Source organism: Myxine glutinosa, chromosome 9 (genome assembly GCF_964187855.1).
Source record: "Myxine glutinosa chromosome 9, kmMyxGlut1.1, whole genome shotgun sequence".
Classification (NCBI taxonomy): Eukaryota; Metazoa; Chordata; class Myxini; order Myxiniformes; family Myxinidae; genus Myxine; species Myxine glutinosa.
This window is the reverse complement of record NC_136269.1, coordinates 123,403,953-123,429,921: the sequence shown is the minus strand read 5'-3', so window position 1 is coordinate 123,429,921 and position 25,969 is coordinate 123,403,953. Positions and strand designations below refer to the sequence as shown.

The window sequence follows — 25,969 nt, the reverse complement described above, 5'->3', positions numbered from 1 at the left end:
TACCGAAGTAATACCTCGTTCAAATGAAGATCGACAGACCCTGTCCGAATATCCGAAGCAAGAGCAATGTGATCTGAAAGTGTGAAATGTATTTTCTCGATTCCGATAATCCAAAAAAATTTCAATCGATTTTGAATCATTTTCGGTTTCCTTTGGTTACATGGAATCGGTGAAAAGATGTAGACCAAGGCCTAGTTAAGGCCTTTTGTGGGCCTCCTGGAGGTCCAGATACACTGTGTTTCGTATTATTGGTTCAACTATTTCATTCCATTTATTGTATAAATCAATTTGATTATACAATATATCGATCTGCTTATCATACGTGCTTATTGCCATATACTCACTCACTATGTTTCCCTCCTGTTGCCATGGCGATGATAAACAATTATTTATTGATACCGACTTCCTGGGTTCAAGGAACCTTGCTCACAGCCGTCACAGGTATGCTCACGCCGTTAAACCCGCCCAGCCCGATCCATCGCCGTGCCCACCTGGGTGGCTGGCAGCGAGCGGCCTTTCTCACCTACCCGCCATTATAGTGCAATTCGCTCGTTCCTTCATCCGCTGTGCAATGGCCGAGTTCCCGAACAGCGTCAACACACAGACAAGCTCTCCGCCGCAGTTAAACAACATCGTGCTGCTTGGGCTACCTCTGAACTTGTCTCACCTGCGCTCCGTGCCCGGCTTGTTGAGCATCGCCCAGCTGGTGGGTTATTGTTCGCGTGGTGTCTGTGAGTTTGAGTGTCTTATGGTACTGTACAGTGAAAAAGCCTCAAATTCTTATTTAACGCCTCCAATGATTCCCACATTCATGTCGGGTCGGCTTGGGAACGTTGGTGCTCCGGGTAGTCTTTCACGACCCAGTCGGCCAGGCCTGACGTTCGATTGAAGGTGGTAGGAATTCAGAATTTGGTCAGGGTACCTGGGATAAATCACATTCTCCACAAAAAACGTACGGTGCCATCTCAAACATCCACCAATCACCAATGCTGACAGACAGGTCCACATACAAGATTAGACAAACTTTTGTGCAGACACTATAAGGTCACCAACTTGAGACATTGATATGTCAGAATTCTTTCTGATTAATTATTGGCAGTGATTGTGTTGTCGTTTTCATTCAAGTCCAAAGTCCCATTGGCTGCAAAGAAATTGAAAATACAGTATGAATGTAACAGCTCCGAGCTCGGTGTAAGGTAAAAAAAGAAACTGCAAATGTAAAGAGGTATCAAAGTACAGGACCATATATATTTACAATTTTGAGATATTGTTTCTCGATGAACAGTAATATGTGGAAAAAGATGATTGGTTGATATTGCTGAGCAGTTGGGTAGTACATGTACAAAGTTCACTGTTGCGGTTCTGAATGATGGTAATGAAATGAAAAAAGAATATTCAAAAGCAAAGAAGATTTTAAAATTATTTCAAAAGCAATTAAAATCCTCTCTATCTCTTTGCTGACGACTCCACTCTCTGCCGCTCCATATCCCAACCCTCAGATCGGCAGTCTGCAGCCTCCTCACTCTCTGCAGACCTGGACAAAATCACAGACTGGGCAAACAAATGGAACATGTCTTTCAATCCTGATAAATCTCACACTCTTACTATGTCTCTCCGAAAAGACCGACTGGACAACCCTCCCATCTACTTTCTCAACAATCCTCTCCAAGAAGTTCTGTCACTCAAGCTTTTGGGTCTCACTGTCTGCCATGATCTTTCCTGGGAAAACCACATTTCCAAGCTGGCCTCCAAAGCCAGTCGCCGACTGGGCATCCTCCGTCGTGCGAAGTCCTTCCTTGGCACACCTGAGCTCCTCACCACATACAAGGCTTTCATCCGCAGCTCAATGGAGTACTGTTCTCCCCTCTGGGCCGGTGCTCCTGCCTCACACCTTGCTCGTCTTCACGCTGTTGAAACAAAAGCTTTCAGAATCATTGGAATCTCCTGCGATGAAGCTAACTCTGAGGGCCTTTCACTCACTCACCGCAGGCAGGTTGGTGGTCTTTCTGTCTTCTACCGACTCCTCTCTGGCCTTGCCCTCCCAGCTCTCTCTCTGTGCTCTGTCCCCCAAATATTCCTTCAGGTCGCACAAGATCTGCTTGAAACCCTCTGATGGTTAAACTGCCAAATCAAGACTCTCTGCTCACCTTCATTCCTCTCTTCTCCCGCCTCTGGAACAAACTCCCTCACTCTCTTCAATCCCACTCCACCCTCCAGGTCTTTAAAACAGCTGTTCACCACCATCTCTTATCTTCCCCCATCCAAAACCTTGATCTTTTCTACCCCCGCTAATTCACCCCAAATCCACCTTTTTCAAATTCCGTTTTCTTTTCTCAAAGTCCTAGTAGTGTCCATTTGTTTTATACCTTGTGCCTCCCCCCACCCCCTCCGGGCCTCTCTCTCTTCCACAGATCTCCCGATGTCCCTGTTCCCTACTGTTGTTGTGCTTCCCTCTCTCTCCCTCTTGTCTCCCGCACCCTTTATTATGTTTTATGTGTGATTCTGTTTATATTTTTATGTGTTTTACATGTTAGCTGTCGACTTAGTATATGAAAAAAGAAAAGAAAATTAAAAGTTTGAGTTCAGCTAAAATGTCATCAGTTGTCAGGTCAACCCACTCTCGGGACAGGAAGGCAGTGCCGCTCAAGCTGTCTCATGGCGAGGGTTAGCTGGTTGTTGTTGTTGTATAGCCCCGGACAGTTCTCTCGAACAAGCCCATGGCACAGAGACATCCGATCGATCTCGCAGGAGCGACCCAGAGATCCCCCACATTTAGGATTGTGTACCTCCTCCTTCACGAAGTCAGGGCCACACGAGAGCGAGAGAGAGAGAGAGAGAGAGAGAGAGAGAGAGAGAGAGAGAGAGAGAGAGAGAGAGAGAGAGAGAGAGAGAGAGAGAGAGAGACTTTTTGACTTTTGTATCCTTTTATTATAAAAGTATAAAACCAAAAGTATTCCAACTCCACTTTACATACAAATTACAACCTCATTTCCAATGCATTTGCACAAAACACCCCCCATGCCCCATAACTCTTCAAACGCAAGAAGGTTCCCCATGTTTACATGATAAGCATGTTCGAGCTTTATACGTGCTGACACCATCCCGATGAAACAAAAAAGTGCATTTTCATTTTTTCCACCACCTAATCTGGCTTTTCTGGTTTTATAAATTGCAAGCTTAGCAATTTCAAGCAAAAAATTCAAAAGCAAAATCACAGAGTTTTTCCTAGTGTTACATGCAAGTCAGTAAACAAAGATTGTAACAGAAAAAACAATTTTGAATTTACAAAAGATTCGGCTCAGATACAGAAACAGAGATGACAATCTCTTGCACTCAATAAACGCGTGATACAAATGTTCAACATTACCACAAAAGGGACATAAATTAGACACAGCAGGGTTAAACTTCTGAACTAACACCTGTGTGGCCAGGGCGTGATGGACCAGTCTCCAATTTAGGTCTCCTGTACGTCCGACAGTAGGACACCTGTACATTTCATTCCAATTTGGAGTAAGAAAAGCTCCTGCAGGTAAAAATTATTTCCACTTGTTTCTTAAGGGTGCCGCACAGCCCAGTACGCACACCTCTAGACAAATTCTGTACATTGCCCTTTTCCCCATGATATGGAACACACCAGATTCTTCGCTGTTGGAGGAAAACACTGTACGTTGCTGCACAGTGCTGGCAGGACATTCTGGCCTTTGGTGCGCATGGCTCTCCTTGTCGCTATTCCAAGCTGTGTGGGAGATGCCAATGGTTGTTTCGATGCTGTCCTGGGCTGACCGTCATGGGCTGCCTGTCATCCGTGCGCTAGCTTTCTTGGGGTCCTGAACTCTCTGATTAGGTGTGATTGTGGCTACCTTTTTATAGGCTGTGCCTCTTCTTCCCCATCCTGACTCGCTCCCTCAGGCCGTTGAGGTGTTAGAGTGCATTTGACATCAATACGTTTTATCAAAGAAAGAGTTCATTTGAAGAGACCTTCTTCTTAAAGTTAAATGACAGGTTTATACCACACCTAAAAAAATGAAAAGCAAAGCTGTGTCTGGTTAGAAGTAAACCCACATCTATCCATTCGGTGAAATGAATCTTGACCTCGACGCATACTCCATAGAAACCAGTGTTGAGAAACACCGAGACCGGGACTGTGAGTCATGTGTAGGGGATGGACATCGACCTGAGATTAAGCTGCCATCATGAAAGACTACATGGTCTTTCCAATGATTCTAATGGGTTGTCAGCAGTTGTATTTCAGAATGTTCAGACAACAATTATACAACTTGCTGGTGTAGGATTGGTCTGGTTTGCAAGAAGACTGAGCGACGATAGACATCGTGCTGGAAGCTAGCAACATGGAGTACTCGTGATAGTTTTGTATACAAAGTCAAGACTTGTGGAAGAGCTAGAACCCTGAACAGATGAGGATGCAACAGTAGAAAGAGGGTGTGGCAGGCTTGAAGAAAGAAGGAGACAACAGCAGAGTTGAAGGATAAAATAGAGGGACACTTGGACAAATAAGGGGGAGGAAATAGGGGTAGGGGAGAATGCACAGGGTGGACGAGATGATACAGAAGCAAACACTTAAAAAAGGAAAAACTGGAAATTTTTATGGTGGGGGTGGGTTAACGAGGGTCGAAAATATAATGGTTGTTGATGGGGGATGATCTATGATGACAGTGGTGAGCAGCTGTCTTGAAGACCTGGAGGGAAGATTGAGATTGAAGACAATGTGGAAGATGGGAGAAGAGAGGAACGAATGAGTGTAGGTGAGCCGTGATACTGGATTTTGAGAGTTTCACCAGAAGGTGGTTGTTGGTGGACCGCGTGCGCCCTCCAGATACCTGGGTGGAGTGGGCAGAACAAAGCAAGGAAACGTTGGCTGACCTTTCCTTCCTCCCGTCTGCATCCTCGCAGTCAGCTATTGGACACCCCTTAAAGTGTTTGGTGCCAGTAGTAAAGACAAAACGCCATTCTGGTTTTGTTGGGGTCGACATTTTCAAAGCGGTGTTGTTGGTGTTGCTTTCTTTGTGACTTTCAAGCTGATATTATAGCTTCCGCTAAACCTTGATCTGCTCTGTGCCTCCAAATTGTGCATATGTTTTGTAAAGCACCATTTGTGTGCATCTGTAGACCCAGGAGCAATTCAGCCTTTTTGACAAAGAGCAGGGCAAGTGTTTGGCACGACGCAACGAAGGATGGAGTAGAATTTGGCTTCAGATAAAAGTAATGTGTCCAACAAACATTCACATGGAATGGGAACTTAAACACCCGGATCGAATTCCTCTGAATTCCTCCACGCACAGGCTTCAGCATTTTCTTAAAATATTCCCGGAGAGAGAAAATGCTTATTTCATCGTACGCTCGATGACCCCGATTTCGAAATGCAGAGACTATTAGAATTGGTGAAAAATTCAATTTGTGATCATTAATTATCTGCTTATTTATTGTTTAAAGTTTGACCCATAACTTCTGCGGTATGTAGCAATTGAAACGCATTTCCATTGGCTTTTGCTCTGTACTTGGTACATTCACATTGGCTAGAGTCAACTCCATTACCCCCAAATAACTCTCAAGCACGAAATGTAACTCTTATCTCCAAAAAGTGTTGTTACCCCACGCACACAAAGCGAAAAGTGGGGTTAAGCAATTGGTTCACTTCTGTTTGTCTGTCTGTCTGTCTACACACATCAAACATTAGTTTATGATCGAGGAACAACTTCGTTTCAATTATATGTTATATTTTGAACACGAATTGGAAAACAAACCAAATAGGACACAAATAATATAAAAGACACAAATAACAGGCACGAATAACTAATTTAACGTGTTAGATAAGGTGGTGTAAAAGACGCTGCATCAACAGTGGTAAACTTCCAGAATTTTTTTCCTACGACCTTTAAAATAATTATTTATTTATTTAATCGTATGAAATGTATTAATAATTATTATTTATCATTAATTTTATTAAAATATTTCATCGGGACCTGAAAGCAAAGGCTGTTTAATAACATTTTTAATGCATACGTATCCACATAAAAGTTCAGCATTTCAGCCAAAGAGTGAAATCCATTTAGGGATTGATTCAGAAGCGATGATTGATTCCATGACCTTGCTGATTAATTGGGAGCAAGCTGATTGGTTTGTAGTTGCAAGAAATCTTTCCTCACACCTAGCTCGGCTTCACGCTGTTGAAACCAAAGCTTTCAGAATCATTGGAATCTCCCGCGATGAGGATAACTCCGAGGGCCTTTCACTTACTCACCGCAGGCAGGTTGGTGGTCTTTCCGTCTTCTACCGACTCCTCTCCGGCCTTGCTCCCCCAGCTCTCTCTGGGCTCTGTCCCCCAAATATTTCTACAGGTCGCACAAGATCTGCCAGCAACCCTCTTATGGTTAAACAGCCAAAATCAAGACTCTCTGCTCACCTTCACTCTTTTTTCCCACCTCTGGAACAAACTCTCTCACTCTCTTCAATCCCACTCATCCCTCCAGGTCTTTAAAACAGCTGTTCACCACCATCTCTTGTCTTCCCCCCATCCAAAACCTTGATCTTTTCTACCCCCATTAATTCACCCCAGATCCACTTTTCTGAAATACCAACTTCTTTCCTGGAAGTCCTAGCAGTATCCATGTTTTTGTTTTTTTTACCTCTCCCACCTCCCACCCCCCCCCCCCCCCCCTTCCCACGCCTTCTTCCCCCAAGCCCTCTACCTCCCACAGATCTACCGATGTCCCTGCTCTCAAATGTTGTACTTGTGGGCTTCCCCCTCTCTCCCCATCTTGTCTCCCACTCCCTTTATTTGTCATATGTGTCAGTTTTTTTTTTTTTTGTCATTAATGTTAGCTCTTACACGAGCCTCTCTATCTTGTATACAAAAAAAAATTTTTTTTTTTCTTCAATTTAATTATATACCTGAACACTGTAGAACACAAATCACCTTTTTCACTTTCAAAACCATGGACATAACTCCAGCCAATGCATTTTGTTCTTATTCGTAGGTGTCTGGGCTGCTCGTCTGGTCCATCGTTGCTGCAGTTGATTACATTCATTTTACATCTTTCGGGTGGCTGTTGTTTGTGTCGGTCATCTCCTGGATCATCACCTTCAACCTGCTACTTTGTCAGGTCTTTAGCCTGTTCTCCAAGCTTCCACAAGTTCCTTGGCAGCTCATGGTAACTTCCTCTCCCTTGCATTGATGAATCATTGTGGTTTTCATTTCCTCTCATCTGAGCTCCATGTTCTTTGTGAGTGGATTCATCCACTCATTATGCTAATTATATGTCGAGTCAATTATTCACATTTTTCTTTGTTGGCATGTCTTTCTTTCTTTTTTCCTTTGTGACTTCACTTGTTTTTAACTTGTTTTTCTTTTTTTTTTTGTATTTTCACCATTGCCTAGTTACAGAACAATGCTGAAACTGTCTTAGTTTTTTTCCACAACTATCTATGATTTTGTTGTAATGAACACTTCCTGGATATGAGAACTCTTGTGTTAATGTCATGAAATCGATAGCTCGACACTTCTATCTGCCTGGCCATTCCATCTGACATGTGATTATCTGTGGAATTTATTTTCGTCACGTCACGTCACACACCCAAAGGTGCAAAGAACAAAAATATTGTTACGGATCTCGGACGTCGCCGCTCCCCTTATCAAGGGGGGGGGGTTAATCCCCTTGTCTTTTTATCTGGCTGACCCGAGTCCTTAGAAGTTATACGCTCCGTCCGGTCGGTATTAGGTAGGGTTATTGGTCAATTTAGTCCCAAATACCTAATTACGAACACCGATCGCGAAGCAGGGAAATAACTTCTGCTCGAACCACGGATATGATGGAAAATGCCGAGCGGATAGCAATCCGCGATCCGAGCCGTTAACAATGGGACTAAACCCGATTATAAGCGGTTCCTATCGTGCCACGTTTACCCAATGAGAGAAAAGACGGATGCGATCGGATAAGAGGAAACCAAGAAAGAACAGGGCAATTTATTTACAATGTACAAGAAGGAGAAGAGGAAACGAAAGAATGTACAGGATAGGAAGAGGAAGAAGCAGTTACACATGGCAGTCTTAAAACAGTCTTATCCTTAATACCCAGGACAAACATACACACTCACATGGGGATTGTAGCTGGATTGTAGATGGTCACCGGCTCGTCCAGGCTCCAGTCGGCTCCAGTCCAACCTCTGGTCCAGCGGCGAAACCCGGCAGGCAGCTCCGCGTATAATGGAACGCGACTGGACCTTATATAACGGGGGGAAGCTGGTGTCCTGCGTATGTAATATGTGCACACTTGTGCCAAACGCCCTCTCTCTCCCCAAAGTCCTCGTAATCAGCACGCCATATCTCTCCTTCAAGTCCTTTGATCAGCGCCGTGTGCACGCGAGTCCTCTTTAACAAAGGTGCCTCCAACAAGTCCTTCTTAATGCGCTTCCAATAAGAGTCCTTTCGCAACGTGCATTTCCCAATGAGTCCTCTGAAAGGGCTTTGCGTTCGTGCTTTTATAACGCAAGCAACGATCGCTCCGCGCGCCCCAAAGCCACGCCTGTCGGCGATGTCACCTCAGCCCTGGTTGGCTGGTGAGGGCTTACCGGCCATGCCTTTGACGGCTGGTTGACGTGCCACACCTTCTTCTTGGCATTCCGCCCTCTTTTTCCGGGCCTCACCTCATGTCTTATGGCGGCGTTGAGCGAGCGCTAAGGCAGCTGCTGCTGGCAGTGGCGCGTATCAATTTGGGAGAGCCATAGGGCAGACTGAAGTGCGCGTAATGGCGTCGCTTGGAGAGGGAGGTTTGTAAAATGGACAGAATTGGGGACCTACTCTGATTTGATTGACGCAACGCAGATTCAACTATTGGAAACACGGTCTTATCTAAACACATATTAATGAAATAACTGAAGTCCTATGGTGTCCTACGTGTTGCTGTGGCCTATCTAGGGGTGCTACCTTTAACCTTTAATGATGTTGAATTTATTTACACAAGTGTGGGTTCTAAAACCACAACAATATATTTTCAAACTTGTGACATTCGCACGAAATAGGATGAACACAACATTTTTCGTAAACAGTACCTACCATATTTTCCGGTGTATTAACCGCACTTTTTATCAGCTAAATCAGTTAAAAGTTAGGGGTGTGATTAATACACTGATATATATATCTGGGCCGACTGGGGTCGGCTGTCCCCTTATCAAGGGGGTTTAATCCCCTTGTCCTTTTAGCTGGCCGACCCGAGTCCTGGAAGTTATAACGTCCTTCCTGGCGCAGCGTTAGGTAGGGTTTGCTAGGCCTAGGGGTTCGCTGCTACCTAAGTACTAACGCCAGCCGGAAACGAGGGAATAACTCCCGCTCGAACCACGGATATGATGGAAAATGCCAAGCGGATAGCAATCCACGATCCGAGCTGTTAAAAATGGGACTAAACCCGATTCTAAGCGGTTTCCAATCATGCCACGTTTACCTAATGAGAGAAAGGACGGATGCGATCGGAGCAGAGAAAACCAGAGTATAGGAAGAACAAAGATAGGTTTATTAACAAATGTACAGAAAGAAGAGGAAACGAAAGGGATGTACAAGATAGGAAGAGGAAGAAGCAGGACACAGGGCAGTCTTAACATATTACCCCAGGACAAACATACACACTCACACGGGGATTGTAGCTGGTAGGGTGGAAGGTCCGGCGATGTGGTCCAGGCTCCAGTCGGCTCCAGTCCAGCGGCGGAACCCAGCAGGCAGCTCCGCGCGTAGTTGGACGCGAACGGACAGTTTATATAAAGGGGGGAGGCTGGGACGCTGTGTACGTAATTCGTGCACACATGTGCAGAACGCTCTCTCTCTCTCAAGTCCTCCTTTGATAAGGTGCGCTCTCCCAATTAGTTCTGTGATCAATGCCGTGCGCACACAAGTCCTGTGGTGAAGGTGATCTCTCTCCCGCAGTAAGTCCGAGTCCGCTGCGCAGTCCTCCACCCAACTCGTATAAGCGCGTCCACCCAACTCGTATAACCAAACTTGTGTACACCGCGCATTCTCCCGACAAGTCCGTGAAAGGGCTTTGCGTTCGCGCTTATATAATGCGAACAAAGCTCGCTCCGCGCACCCCAAAACCACGCCTGTCGGCGATCTCACCTCAGCCCTGGTTGGCTGGTGAGGGCTTACCGGCCACGCCTTTGAGGGCTGGTTGACATGCCACACCTTCTTCTTGGCGTTCCGCCCCCTTTTTCCTGGCCTTATGGCGGCAAGGAGCGAGCGCACGGGCAGCAAAGGCGGCCGCTGCTGGCAGAAGCGCGTATCAATTTGGGAGAGCCATAGGGCAGACTGTAGGCACGTAATGGCGTCGCTTGGAGAGAGAGGTTGGCAAAATGGCCGGAATGGGGACCTACGCTTATTTCATTGACACAACGCAGATTCAACTATTGGGAACACGGCCTTATCTAAACACATAATAATGAAATAACTGAAATTCTATGGTGATCTACGTGTTGCTTGTGGCCTAACTATGGGGTGCTACCTTTAACCTTTAATGATGAGAATTACAAGAGTTTATATACAAGGTGTGGGTTCTCAAAACCGCAACAATATATATATATATATATATATATATATATATATATGTATGTATGTATATATATATATATATATATATATATATATATATATATATATATATATATATATATTGTTGCGGATCCGGGGGTCGGCGCTCCCCTTACCGAGGGGGGATTAATCCCCTTGTCTTTTACACTGGCCGATCCCCCAGCCCTGGAAATTATACGCTCCTTTGTGGGGTTGAGATTGGCCAGGGTGATTGGTCAAGATGGATTCCCAAATACCTGCTTACCAATCTCTCCGCAAAGCAGGGAGATAATTTCCGCCCGGGCCACGGATATGATGGAAATTGCCGAGCGGTTTAGCAATCCGCGACTCGAGCCGTTAGCAATAAGACTAACCCGATTCTGATCGGTTCTAGTCGTGCCACGTATACTCAATGGGGAAAAGACAAAGACGATCGGATGAGAGGAAACCAAAAGGTAAGGAAAGAACAAATATGGTTTATTACTATACTACTAAAAGAGGAAACGAAAGAAGGGCATGTTCAGGCAGAAGAGCAAAAGGACACAGGGCAAGCTTATACAGTCTTAAATATCACGCCCAGGACAATACAGACAGACTTACACGGGAGGGTAGTGGTAGGAGGAGAAGGTCCAGGCAGATGGCAGGGGAGGAAGGTCCGGGCAGATGGTTCAGGCATTGAGGTCCGGCTCCAGGTTCACGCTCCACTCCGGTCCACGCTTCAGTTCGGTCCACGCTCCACTCCGTTTCACGCTCCGGTTCCGCGTCAAAACCCGGCAGGCAGCGCGGTTGGTATTGCCACGGTATTGTCGGCACGAGCGGACTGACTCTCTCACTCAACTTCGTGTCTGGTCTCGTTCCTTGACTCCTTGGCTCTACCTTCTGCTCTCTTGTCTCTCCCTTCTGCTCTGCCTCACAACCTCTGCCTCACAACCTCTGTAAGTAGTCCCACGCGAGCGCTTTTATCACACGCTCGCGTATCAAGCCGCATGCTCTTTAGGGTCCGCCTACCGGTGAACACGCCTCGGCCCTGGTTGGTCGCGAGGGTTCACCGGCTCCTCCATTCGTGACACGTTGATGGGGCCACGCCTTGCTCCGACAACTCCTCCCCCTTTTTCTCCAACTTGACCGCGTGGTTAATGGCGTTTGGAGCCAGCGCTGCGGCTGGCAGAGACGCGCAGTCCAATTTGGAGGGAGGCAAAGCCGCAAAATGAAGAGGATTGAACAAGGGGCCTAGGTTATTTGATTAATACAACGCAGTCAAACTATTGTAAACAAAGCCTTACCTGAAACACATACTAATGAAATAACTGAAGAAGTTCCTATGGTGTCCTACGTGTTGCAATATGGACTAACTAGGGTGCGACCTTTGACCTTTGGAAGATGGGGATATTTACAGGGAATTATTTACAAGGCTTATTATTTTACAAAGTGAAGGTTCTAAAAACCGCAACAATATATATAATATATATATTATATATATATATATATTATATATATATATATATATATATATATATATATATATATATATATATATATATATATATATATATATACATACATATATATATATATTGCTATGGTTTTTAGAACCAGCACTTGTAAATAATAATCCATTATAAATAATTCCCTGTAAATATTCCCATTTTCCAAAGGTTAAAGGTTGCACCCTAATTAGTCCATATACAACACGTAGGGCACCATAGGAACTCTAGTTATTTCATTAGTATGTGTTTTAGGTAAGGCTCTGTTTCCAATAGTTTGAATCTGCGTTGTATTAATTAAATAATATAGGTCCTTCAATCCCGTCCATTTTGCTCTCTCTCTCTCTCCCTCCAAGCTACTCCATCATGCGCCCCTACAGGCGGGGTTTGTCTCTCTCTCTCCAAGCTACTCCATCATGCGCCCCTACAGGCGGGGTTTGTCTCTCTCTCTCTCCCAATGCTGCTATGCGCCTTAGCGCTTTGCTTGCTAGCAGCGTTCGCTGCATCAAAACGCCATTGCGCACGCGGTCAAGCTGGCGAAGAAGGGTGGAGCGCCGGGAGGAGGCATGGCCCCCCTGTCGACTCGTCATCAAAGGTGGAGCCAGCGAGCCCTCGCCGACCAACCAGGGCTGAGGTAAGCTCGCTAGTGGGCATAGCCCTATGAAGGCGACTGAATCTGAACGCGGGAGATATAAGCGCGAGATACGAACTGCGCAGGGAGGAGAGCTCGATTACCTAGAACTGCGCAGGGAGGAGAGCTCGATTACCTAGAACTGCGCTGGGGGGTGCTGATGATTACGAACTGCGCAGGGAGCGACCAACTGTATCGGGCTGCGCCGGGGACTTCTGTTGAACTGCAGCACGTTATGAACCTTAAGAGAGAGAAAGCCGAATACCTTCCCCGATATATGAACCCGATATATGATATATGAAGTAAGGTCCGCTCGCGTGCAACAATATACGAGCAGCGCTACCTGCTGGGTTTCGCCGCGGAGCTGGAGCGTGGATCGGAACCGGAGCGTGGACCGAGCTGGAGCGTGGATCGGAGCCGGAGCCCACACCGTCCTTCTGCTTGGACCTTCCCTCCCTGCCACCATTACTCCTTTCGTGCAAGTCTGTTTGTGTCGTCCTGGGGCGTGATAGTTAAGACTGTTTAAGATTGCCCTGTGTCTGCTTCTTCCTCTTCCTTGTACATTCCCTTCTTTCGTTTCCTCTTATAATTGTACAAAGTGTTAATAAATTGCCCTGTTCTTTCTGTTTTCTCCTTATTCGATCATCTTCGTCTTTTCCCTCCATTGAGTACCTGTGGCACGATTCGGAACCGCTTTAATCGGGTTTAGTCCTTTTGTTAATGGCTCGGGCTTCGGGTTGCTAACCGCTCGGCAAATTCCATCTTGCCCGTGGTCCGAGCGGGAATTATCTCCCTGCTTTGCGGAGAGATTGGCACTCAGGTATTTGGGACCTCCATTGACCAATCACCCTGGCCAATCTCGACCGCAGAGGAGCGTTATAGTTTCCAGGATCGGGGGACGGCCAGCTTAAAAGACAAGGGGATTAACCCCCCCTTGGTAAGGTGTGCACCGACCCCCGAATCCGTAACTATATATATATATATATATATATATATATATATATATATATATATATATATATATATATATACATATATATATATATATATATATATATATATATATATATTTATATATAGATATATAGATATATATATATATATATATATATATATATATATATATATATATATATATATATATATGTATGTATGTATGTATATATATATATATATATATATATATATATATATATATATATATATATATACATACATATTGTTATGTCTGTAGGGGTAGGCAGTGATTACCTTAGAGCCAGGTAGAGTGCATAGGTAGTGTGCTCCGACTGTCGTGAAGAAGAACAAACCTCGATGTATCATAAGTAGGAAATCTGTGTGGACCGGATGTCGTGTAAGTGTATCTTTGTCCCCATGAGAGGGGTGTAGTTTGTTAATTAGTGAGGGATTATGGGTAATTAATCCCCTTTATGTAATTGCCCCTGTAAACTTTTCCTGTGTTCCTTATGACACCGCAATACAGACACCGAGTAATAAATCGGCCATTAACCACACTAACTAAAAAACCAACCAGAAATCAGGCATCAAGCATTACCGCAGATTACACTGACTTGGTGAGCGCACAAATACAGGCAAGGCCATGAGCCACGCCCGAAGAGCAGTGATTGGCAGGGATTTGATTGGCACAAGGACTGCTAGGATGAGGCTCGCTGATAGGAGCAGAGATGGAGACGGAGACGTCGTGGGATAACGTCAGAGCCTCAAGTACAAAATAGGTGGAGCGGCGGACATTTTGTCCTCTTGGGTCCAGACTTTGTTGGTGAACGATCGCCGAAAAGCTCTCTCTCTCAGCATCGACGTCCCCTCTCGCTCCTGCTCGTTTTGGGATCTGGTGGTGAATGGTCATGTGCCCACATCTTGCCTTATCATTCTGGATCCATAGCGAATGGTTGTTATTGCTCTTGCGCAAGGAAACTTCATCGTGAACGGTCGTGAGGAGGACATCTTGCTAGTGGTCGTGAGGAGGAAGAGTTGCGACAGAGGACTGCGGTTTCCCAAGGAAGAACGATGAGTGGATGGGTGCTGCCTGCTCGCTGTGCCCCCAGCAAGGCCAGGAGTGAGCAGATGTGCAGTGAGGCCTAGTTCACGCCAACAAACATGCGTTTCCCGCCAAGGCCTCAGACGATCTTTGACGATTCCTGACGAGATACACCAGCCGATTGGAGATAACTGCCACAAATCACACCTATTTATTTTCCAGTTATTTTATCCTTTGTGTGTATTCGGGTCTGTGTCCTCTTGGGCTCCAATTAGGAATATAGTTTTATCGTGTTTTCTTTGTTACTGGCATTTTCTTTAATAAATCCAGTATTTTTGTAAATTTTAATTCCGTGTCGGTTTGAGTTGATTTATTGCTGGGTCGAGGACATTGGGTGGACTCGTGAAGGTCAGCTCTTTGGCTTTCCCGCCCCCCCCCCCCCCCCCCACGCGTATTCTCCGCTATATTTTGACTGAACGCCTCGGAGTGTTAAGCTCGTTTGATCCTCCGTTTCAGTGTCCCTTTAAGAGAGAGTTGGCCATATCCAGTAGTGAGTGGAAGGAAGCTGATTTGGTTTGGTGATTGGGAGGAGATCAGGATAGTGACGGGTAGTGGCACCGACGTTTCAAAGCCTCTACGAGACTGGTTTAAGCCATCCTGGGGTAAATATTGATGTAATATCCTTAAAAACATGATGTAAAACCAGAACGTCACTCGATAGAGCATATACCTCCACCAGGCTGAACAGTTTATGTTTTGTGTCCCACTGATAGACCAGATCTGAATCCGGACCTGAACCATAATCTAACTGGCATGTTATTATGGCCTAACCAACTCAACCACCCAGTTGCGTCATAATCCGGCCATAACTTTTTTGAGATATCCTGCTATATATCGTCTTTAGCCCCAACTCTTAGTGGTGAAGAATCACTTTTAAAAATTCTCAGATCCAGACCCGAATCCGGATTTTCACCAAAATCTATTCATTTTGTCCTTGTCACATACTCAACCTCTCCACCAAATTTCGTCCGAATATGTCCACAAGTTTTTGATGTATCCTGTTCACAGACAGACAGACAGGGGTAAAAACAACTGCCGCTCACCTTTGGTGGCAGAGGTAATAAAGTTAACGTGGTGTCATTTTGTATTGAGATAATCCGACCCAGGTATGAAGAGGACATCTGAGGGACGGCACACACATTCATGAATCATCATGATTCGAACCGGATCAAATCGAGGCTCGACAGCTCAGAGGCGAGTGTGTGTACCTCAATACCATCCTGGCAGCCGTAATATCTACCATATAAAACGCAAAAATCTCTCCATCTCTGTATGTATGTGTCCTATGCACGGTCACATGTTTTAAGTTACAAACTCCAAACTCGGGGTACAAATAAAACTTTGTATGGGGGATAACATGGGCTATGTGGTCACGGTCTCACGTAGGGGTTGGGGGGGGGGGGTGGAGGGGCAAAGGGAGGAGCATAGTTCTCCATGTAAATATGTACTGTGTAGCGCCACCTGGTGGTGGTGGCAGAGATTATTCCAATTACCTTTTTTTTAACCTGGGCAGCACTGAGGTCAAAGCGCCTTCACACGGGTAAATTTGTCGTCCTTCCCTTCTCCTCCCTTCCCCCCCCCCCCCCCCCTAAAATCGGAGGGGCCTGTGAAAGTTCCCCCAAAAGATATACAGTATATGCAGTATATCTCTACCCCTCCCTCTTCCCCCTTACCTCCTTCTCCTTCCTTCCCCTCCCCACACCCCACCCTCTCCTCCCAGCCCCCTCCCCTGGCAATGCCGGGTGCTTCAGCTACTCTTTAATTGGCTTAAAATCCTTATAAATGAGTTTTGAGGATATTCAGATGATGCCAATGAAACATACATTTTTAACTGTGGCTTTATATATTAGGAAATATTTGTTGAAATGTGTGACAATTTAAACTCAGTTTTTTTTCAGCACTACCGTACTTGTCTTTCGAAAAATAGTTTCATCGTGAATACCATGGTAAACTGGTAAAGCCTGGTGTTGGCTTAGCGGTTAGGGTGCCGGCTTGGGATCCGAGAGCGGTTAGGGTGCCGGCTTGGGATCCGAGAGCGGTTAGGGTGCCGGCTTGGGATCCGAGAGCGGTTAGGGTGCCGGCTTGGGATCCGAGAGCGGTTAGGGTGCCGGCTTGGGATCCGAGAGCGGTTAGGGTGCCGGATTGGGATCCGAGAGCGGTTAGGGTGCTGGCTTGGGATCCGAGAGCGGTTAGGGTGCCGGCTTGGGATCCGAGAGCGGTTTGGGTGCCGGCTTGGGATCCGAGAGCGGTTAGGGTTCCGGCTTGGGATCCGAGAGCGGTTAGGGTGCCGGCTTTGGATCCGAGAGCGGTTAGGGTGCCGGCTTGGGATCCGAGAGCGGTTAAGGTGCCGGCTTAGGATCCAAGACCGATTAGGGTGCCTGCTTGGGATCCGAGAGCGGTTAGGGTGCCGGCTTGGGATCCGAGGGCGGTTAGGGTGCCGGCTTGGGATCCGAGACCGGTTAGGGTGCCTGCTTGGGATCCGAGAGCGGTTCGGGTGCCGGCTTGGGATCCGAGAGCGGTTAGGGTGCCGGCTTGGGATCCGAGAGCGGTTAGGGTGCTGGCTTGGGATCCGAGAGCGGTTAGGGTGCCGGCTTGGGATCCGAGAGCGGTTCGGGTGCCGGCTTGGGATCCGAGAGTGGTTAGGGTGCCGGCTTGGGATCCGAGAGCGGTTAGGGTGCCGGGTTTGGATCCGAGAGTGGTTAGGGTGCCGGCTTGGGATCTGAGAGCGGTTAGGGTGCCGGCTTGGGATCCGAGACCGATTAGGGTGCCTGCTTGGGATCCGAGAGCGGTTAGGGTGCCGGCTTGGGATCCGAGAGCGGTTAGGGTGCCGGCTTGGGATCCGAGACCGGTTAGGGTGCCTGCTTGGGATCCGAGAGCGGTTAGGGTGCCGGCTTTGGATCCGAGAGCGGTTAGGGTGCCGGCTTGGGATCCGAGAGCAGTTAGGGTGCCGGCTTGGGCTCCGAGAGCGGTTAGGGTGCCGGCTTGGGATCCGAGACCGGTTAGGGTGCCGGCTTGGGATCCGAGACCGATTAGGGTGCCGGCTTGGGATCCGAGACCGGTTAGGGTGCCGGCTTGGGATCCGAGACCGGTTACGGTGCCTGCTTGGAAACCGAGAGCGGTTAGGGTGCCGGCTTGGGATCCGAGAGCGGTTAGGGTGCCGGCTTGGGATCCGAGAGCGGTTCGGGTGCCGGCTTGGGATCCGAGAGCGGTTAGGGTGCCAGCTTGGGATCCGAGAGCGGGTAGGGTGGCTGCTTGGGATCCGAGAGCGGTTAGGGTGCCGGCCTGGGATCCGAGAGCGGTTCGGGTGCCGGCTTGGGATCCGAGACCGGTTAGGGTGCCTGCTTGGGATCCGAGAGCGGTTAGGGTGCCGGCTTTGGATCCGAGAGCGGTTAGGGTGCCGGCTTGGGATCCGAGAGCGGTTAGGGTGCCAGCTTGGGATCCGAGAGCGGTTAGTGTGCCGGCTTTGGATCCGAGAGCGGTTAGGGTGCCGGCTTGGGATCCGAGAGCGGTTAGGGTGCCGGCTTGGGATCCGAGAGCGGTTAGGGTGCCGGCTTGGGATCCGAGAGCGGTTAGGGTGCCGGCTTGGGCTCCGAGAGTGGTTAGTGTGCCGGCTTGGGATCCGAGACCGGTTAGGGTGCCAGCTTTGGATCCGAGAGCATTTAGGATGCCAGCTTGGGATCCGAGAGCGGTTAAGGTGCCAGCTTGGGATCCGAGAGCGGTTAGGGTGCCTGTTTGGCATCCGAGAGCGGTTAGGGTGCCGGCTTGGGATCCTAGGATCCTGGGTTCGAATCCCGGTCGATCGTTGAATTAACGCTAGGGAGGTTGACCAAGCCTGTCATATTTCCGAGGTTGGCAAATGGAGTACCAGTTCACCGGTAATTCCCTGTGTGTCGCAAGACGCGATTAACAGTGTTGGCGGCAGGAAGGGCATCCGGCCATAAAACATTGCTTCAAAAAAAATGGGACCATGGTGCCCGAAAAAGGCCAACCCCCGCTCTATGTGGGGGAAATGGCCTCTAAAGGTGGTTCTTCTTCTTCTTCGTGAATACCAAGGTAACAATTATTATTATCATCCCCGTGAGCATTTCGTGAAGCCTGTTTGTGTTTGCAGGTGCTAGTGTTTCATGCAGCGGCCACCTTCCTTTACTTCACTGCCCTCGTCGCCATCGGTGCAACGTACCTGGCTCGTGAATCCTTTTATAGCAACTGGGTCGCCTCTGTGGTGGGTCTCTCTGCAACTTGAAAGTTCTTCATTCTGCTTTGTTTTAAAAATGAGGTGACAGTGCAGGATTCAATAATAATCAAAGAATATTGATGGACAGACAGAAATATATGGCAAAAGATGACAGCGAGATAACATCCTGTTTTTGATCATTCAAGTCCTTGGCCTTTTGTAATCAACTATGTCAGTAAGTTCTGGATTTACTGTATATTCACCACCACATGTTCTGTAAGTGCTGAGTTTCATATTCCTGGGAGGGACGAGAAGGGATTAGTCCGACCTCATCGGCATTGAAATCAGATATAATCAGAAACTGTCACTTTATTTACAACTACTACTATTCGTTGTTACTACTACTATTTACAACTACTACTATTATTACCCCGCGCATGCCAATGGAAAAAGTGGGGTTAAGCAATGGGGGTCATATCCGTCCGGATGTCCGGCTGTCTTGTCAGTTTATAATTGGGGAACATCTCGTTTAAATTGAATGTTATATTTTCAACACGAATCGCAACATGAATAGGAAGACAGGTTTGCAGTTTAACCATACCTTGGCTCAGAATTAGTCCCGATCGCGCATGCGCAGATCTGAGTGATGTAATATTTTTACCCTGCCTGCCTGGCAATGAAACAAAATGGAAAATCATTCCAAACTGGAAATTTACTGTTTTTAAGGATGTTATAAATGACACAAACAACAGGCACAATTAACTAACATACGTTTTAGATAGGTTGGTGTCTTAGACACTCCATAAAATGGCGGTAAGACCTGGAATTAATTTATTTATACGCCTTTGAACCTCTTTAAAACTTTATTTAAATTGAATTATATACTTGAACACTGTAGAACACAAATTACCTTCATCATACTCCCAAGAACCATGATATATATATCTACAGACTTGGCATTTAATATGGAATTTTTTTTTTTTCTTGACTTGGGTTTACTTTCTTAATTCAGTATATCAATCTGGTGAGTTTATTTTACACTTTGGTGATTTATTTGTTAAAAGAACCATGTCACTGATTGTCTGTCGCAGCAAGAAGTCAACAACAGGATTATATCACAGGTGGCGTGGCAAAATGTACAGACAGGTGCATTTGATGATTGGCTTCACAGTCGGGTATACAAGGGTTGTTGCGTTCTGTATTAGTGGAAAACAACTGCTGCACGTCTCCAAAAGTTATTGTCGCTTCCTCTGGAGATGGTCCGTCAACTCGACAATGCTGTTTGTCATGGAGTGGTGGCTTTACGAAATTACGGCATGAAACAGCGTGCTATTGCTCGGCAGTATGGCATCACTCAAGGTCAGGTGTCAAAGATCCTGAAACGAAATGCTCAGAGGGGTGTCCCTACTCCAATACCGAGGCCAGGACGTCCCCACAGAACCACAAGGAGGGATGATCGCCAGCTGCACCGGTTAGTCCGCAATGGCCGTACCAAGTCAGCTAATCTGCTTAGGGCTGAGTGGCAGAAACTGACAAATGTGCCTGTATCCAGAAGGCTAGTCAACCAACGACTGGTTCAAGCAGGCTATCGTGCCAGGCGGCCCCTGAGAAAGCCACGCCTGACCAGACAACACCACCAGCGCCAATTGCAGTGGGCCAGAGAGCACCGTCAATGGCAGCCAGGACACTGGAATCACGTGATCTTCAGTGACGAGTCTAGACTTCTGGTCTATCGTCAGGATGGCCGCTTCTGAGTGCACAGACAAGTGCATGAAGCCTACAACAAAGATTGTATAGTGCCAAGAGTCCAAGCTGGAGGTGGTGGGGTGACCGTTTGGGCGGCTTTTCATGCAGGGGGCAAAACTGACCTGGTTGTTCTGAATGGAAACCTGAACCAGTTCAAGTACAGGGCATTCTGGAAGAAACATTGCTTCCATTTGCTCGTGCAGCCTTTCGAGGAAAATTTGTCTTCCAAGATGACAATGCACGGCCTCATCGTGCTCGCATGATCCAACACTTTCTTGCTGACCGTGGTGTAGAGCATATGGAGTGGCCTGCCATGTCCCCGGATATGAATCCGATAGAGAACTTGTGGGCAGAATTAACGCGTCAAATCAACCACTTGGACCAGCAGCCGACCTCTGTGTGTGAATTGCAGCAGGCTATTGCCACTGCATGGCAAGCGATTCCTGTCCAAACCTTGGCAAATCTCGTGAACAGCATGCCTCAACGTGTACATGCTCTCCTGAATGCTCGTGGGGGTTACACGAAGTACTGAACTGTAATTTTACTGTCCGTAATCCCGGTCGTAATTTAACTTTTGTTTTTGTTAAAAAAATATTTGGCTAATGTGCAAAATAAAGAGATACTTCTGGAAAACGTGCAGAAGTTTAACACAGTACTGTCCGTGAATTGAGATCGATATCAGTTTACATCACTTTCAAGGATCAATTTATTTGCTTCGAAATGTCAAATGTGGAATTTGTTTCTTTTAAAGGTCACATTAAGAAAATCTAGAATAATTTCAACATAATTCCAATGAACTTTTGGTTCTAAGACACCTTGAAAAGTAAGTTCACCCCTACAAAAAAAATAATCCATATTAAATGCCAAGTCTGTATATATATATATATCGATAGAGGGCGCGGCATGATATATATAGCCTGAGAGGGCATGGCATGATATGTATAGCCTGAGAGGGTGTGGCATGATATTTATAGCCTGAGAGGGCTTGGCAAGATATGTATAGCCTGAGAGGGTGTGGCATGATATATATAGCCTGAGAGGGTGTGGCATGATATATATAGCCTGAGAGGGCATGGCATGATATATATATAGCCTGAGAGGGCGTGGCATGATATATATGTAGCCTGAAAGGGCGTGGCATGATATATATAGCCTGAGAGGGCATGGCATGATATATATATATATATAGCCTGAGAGGGTGTGGCATGATATATATATATAGCCTAAGAGGGCGTGGCATGATATATATAGCCTGAGAGGGCGTGGCATGATATATATATAGCCTGAGAGGGCGTGGCATGATATGTATAGCCTGAGAGGGCGTGGCATGATATATATAGCCTGAGAGGGCATGGCATGATAAATATAGCCTGAGAGGGCGTGGCATGATATATGTATAGCCTGAAAGGGCGTGGCATGATATATATAGCCTGAGAGGGCGTGGCATGATATATATATATATATAGCCTGAGAGGGTGTGGCATGATATATATATATATAGCCTGAGAGGGCGTGGCATGATATATATAGCCTGAGAGGGCGTGGTATGATATATATTGCCTGAGAGGGCGTGGTATGATATATATCGCCTGAGAGGGTGTGGCATGATATATATATATATATATATGTAGCCTGAGAGGGCGTGGCATGATATATATAGCCTGAGAGGGCGTGGCATGATATGTATAGCCTGAGACGGCGTGGCATGATAAATATAGCCTGAGAGGGTGTGGGATGTTTATCAGGGTGAAGAAGAGTTGCCAAAATTGCTATATACGAGCGTCCATTGTGATCAATAAAGCCTCCATCTCCGAAACTGCGACTCAACGTCTTATTCGTGGTCTCTTAAAGACACACCGTCCTCTTGGAGTTATCCAGAGGCGACGTCCATCACAAGATATATTGACATTACCAATTATAATTATATTACCAATTATTATCGATACTTTTGCATTGAAAAAAAAACATTACCGAAGATCGTTAAACAATTAAACAGGTCTTGGATTTGGGTGCCCACAATTGGTAGAAATTTTGAATGCCTTATTTAACGGTAATTCCATAGAATTTGTTAGATAATATATAAACGTATATTTATATATATACCGTATATACTTTTCGTTATACTTTCTTTTGGTATTTAATCATTGTTAGTGTCAAATTTACAAAAAAAAACTTCAATAATAATTTCTCTTTGGCCTTTTGTTTACGTGCCAGGTCAGCAATTATTTTTCTTTTTTTGCAGTTCTTTGTGTTTTTGACCTTTGCACTATATGGAACGAGCACCATTCTTGGTGGCCGGATCTGGTGGCAGGGGAGAAGGAGTGGTCCCCTCATTACCGAGGCTGCAGAAAACCAAACTTGATGTGGGAGCAAATGCCATCGTTTAATCATACAACAACTCCTTACGCTCCACAAAACACATCGAGGAGTTCAATATGACCTTCATTCCTCCTTCAAGATTGATAAATAATGTGGCGAGTGAAGATTTACGAGGATTCCCATTTCTTGCAAGGAGTCGTGATGTCATATGGGTCAATGGGGATTGCTCATCTACACGTTTCATTATTGATTTCGATCAATAGCTCAGGTTACTCACTTCGGTATAAGAAGTACAATTGGTCTTGTAATTACCTCCGCCACCAAAGGTGGATGGAGGTTATATTTTCACCCTGTCTGTCTGTCCGTTTGTCTGTGAACAAAATATCTCAAAAGGTTGTGGACGGATTCGGACAAAATTTGGCAGAGATGTAGCGTATGTGAAAATAACGAAATGATTAAATTTTGGTGAAGATCCAGATTCGGATCCGGCTACTAGAAATTTTAAAGTGATTCTTCACCATTGGGAGATCGGGCCAAAAACGATACATAACAGGATATCTCAAAAAGTTGTGGACGGATTTGGACGAAACTTGGTGTACCGATTGGTTGTCTGACAAGGACAAATATATTCGATTTTGGTGAATATCTGAATATGCATTCGGATATGAGAATTATTTAATTTTTAAGTGATTCTTCACCATTGCGAGATAGGGCCAAAAATGATGCACAGCAGGATATCTCAAAAAGTTGTGGACGGATTTGGATGAAACTTTGTGGACCGGTTGGGTGTCTGACAAGGACGATTCGATTCGATTTTCGTGACGATCTGAATATGGATTCGGATATGAGAATTATTAAATTATTTGTGATTCTTCACCATTGGGAGATGGGGCCAAAAACGATACATAGCAGGATATCTCAAAAAGTTATGGATGGATTTGGACGAAACTTATTGGACCGGTTGTGTGTGTGACAAGGAAGAATCGATTGAATTTTGGTGAAGATCAAGATCCGGATCCATCAAGTATAATTTTAAAAGTGATTCTTCACCATTGAGTGATATGGCTAACCAGGCGGAGGTATGCTCTCTACTGAGTGCCGTTCCACTATAGTTCTTGTTTTTTTGCCATAGTATTTTCTTTTTTAATACACCGTACACGTGTATTTGATTAGCAAGAAATTTTTTTTTCCTTGCTAATAACATATACTTGGTTCTTGAATAAATAGCAAAATGACCTTTTAAATTTTGTTGGACAAAACTGTGACTGTCTTGTTGGTAAAACCATTTCAACAGAAACTTGGATGATCCATCGGGTCGTTATGTCGAACTTTGTACCAAATTTGCGTGTCTTGCCATCCTAAGGAATCCTGTACAAATTTTAGTCAACCTCGCTCACTTGCCCCGTAACCTCACACCTTCATCTCTGTCTCCTATGTCTTGAGCTCTTCTGCCATTTTCATGTTCGTCTCAAAATTCTGATTACTGCCTTGTATATTAAAGATTGTGAACTGCATTTTGTTGTTGATGTTTTTTTTGTATCATTAACTCCAGAATGTTTATTTTGCTGATAACGTAAGTGTTACGTGCTCCTCCCCAAACCCCGGTCACGGTGTACCTCCGAGCCCCGAAAGGAGTCACGGCAGAAAGATGTGCTATTAGTATTATGTGTGCCAATGACCAATGGTGAAACCACACCAATCAGTTGTTACAAAACCAAGTATTGTATTAAAATCACACAATAATAACAACTTGCACAAGTACAATAAAATCTCAATTGCACAACAAGCACCATATAACTCCTATGATGGTACCACCAGTTTCTTAACTCAATAACTCATGGTACTCCACGTGAGCAAACTGTAACACCCCCAAAGTCACTGTCACGACACCAGGCCAAAGTCGATCCACGCTCCGGGGATCACAAGTAAAAAGGTCGTACTGAGACCTGAACCAAGGACGGCTGACAGTCGACGCTGCAGAAGAGCCGCTGGGTGAGGTCGGGCCAACGTCGGTCAGGTACAAGTTCACCCAAAAGGCGACCGGGAATTCACACCTTCGGTTCACCAGACAATGACGCTGACATGAACGAGCAGCAGTTCCCAAGCGGAGAACCGCGAATTCCCAAGAGAAATCCACGACACACACGAGAACCAAGCTAACGGCTGGTGCGAAGTGAAATGGCGGGACAGGCCCGTAATGGAGGCGTACCGGCTCTCCCGCGATGATTCACTTTCGGAACCAACAGCCAAAACCCGTCATGCAGGTTTATCTCCCCAGCAATAACGACACTGTCACAGGAATCCCTTTCCCGGGGAAACCAATATTCGCTCGTGACCAACGTCCACCAGCGTCCGCTCGACACCTCGAAGCAGATCGGCCTTCCTTTTCCGATCTCACTTGATCCGCTCCAGCCTCTTCTTCTTCTTCTTCTTCCGGTTGGCCCCGATCCATTTCGTTTTTCTTTTGAAACACTAATTTCTACCTTTGAAGACAGTTATCTCCATTTCACTCAAACTGTAACAATAATAGTACATGAAACTAAAAATGCTTCAAGTGGATGACAACCACAAAGACGGAAGTGACGAATCCGTAACATAAGTACAAAGTAGAGTAAGACGATGAACAAATTCAAAATTCCTGCCCAAAACACCTTCAGTAAAACCTCATAGGCCTAGTTAGGCTTTCGTGAAAGACTTGGGATAAAAACTTTCCACGGCTGACCCCACAAGAAGGTGCCAATAATTTAAGACATTGTAGTGGTAGTGGTAGTAGTAGTAGTAGTAGTAGTAGTAGTAGTAGTAGTAGTAGTCAAGCTACAGATGTTTATGCATTCAACAGCATCCTAGTTTGTGCAACTAAATAGTTGTTTCATGCTTACAAGAACAGGTTAATATAATATGGGTTCCCTTACAAAGAAGGGACTTCAATGCAGGAAGAGGCCATTAGGCCCATCAAGGCTGCCACCCATTGCCAACCAATGGTTGTTTT

At 45.8% G+C, this 25,969-nt stretch overlaps 1 protein-coding gene across 1 annotated transcript; it reads left to right on the top strand.

Annotated features, from left to right (window-relative positions):
- Nucleotides 1–414: 414 nt before the first annotated feature.
- LOC137434982 (plasmolipin) lies at nt 415–24,494 on the top strand. Its single transcript, XM_068128278.2, has 4 exons — nt 415–706; nt 6,996–7,169; nt 18,853–18,963; nt 22,904–24,494. Exons 1-4 carry the CDS (start codon nt 572–574, stop codon nt 23,021–23,023), a joined length of 540 nt encoding a protein of 179 aa, XP_067984379.2. The 5' UTR covers nt 415–571; the 3' UTR covers nt 23,024–24,494.
- The last annotated feature ends 1,475 nt before the right edge of the window (nt 24,495–25,969 follow it).

Coding starts and splice junctions, on each gene's coding strand:
- LOC137434982 (XM_068128278.2), top strand. CDS start 572: ATGGCCGAGTTCCCGAACAGCGTCAACACACAGACAAGCTCTCCGCCG. Junction 7,170..18,852: donor AAGTTCCTTGGCAGCTCATG/GTAACTTCCTCT, acceptor TTGTGTTTGCAG/GTGCTAGTGTTTCATGCAGC. Junction 18,964..22,903: donor GCAACTGGGTCGCCTCTGTG/GTGGGTCTCTCT, acceptor CTTTTTTTGCAG/TTCTTTGTGTTTTTGACCTT.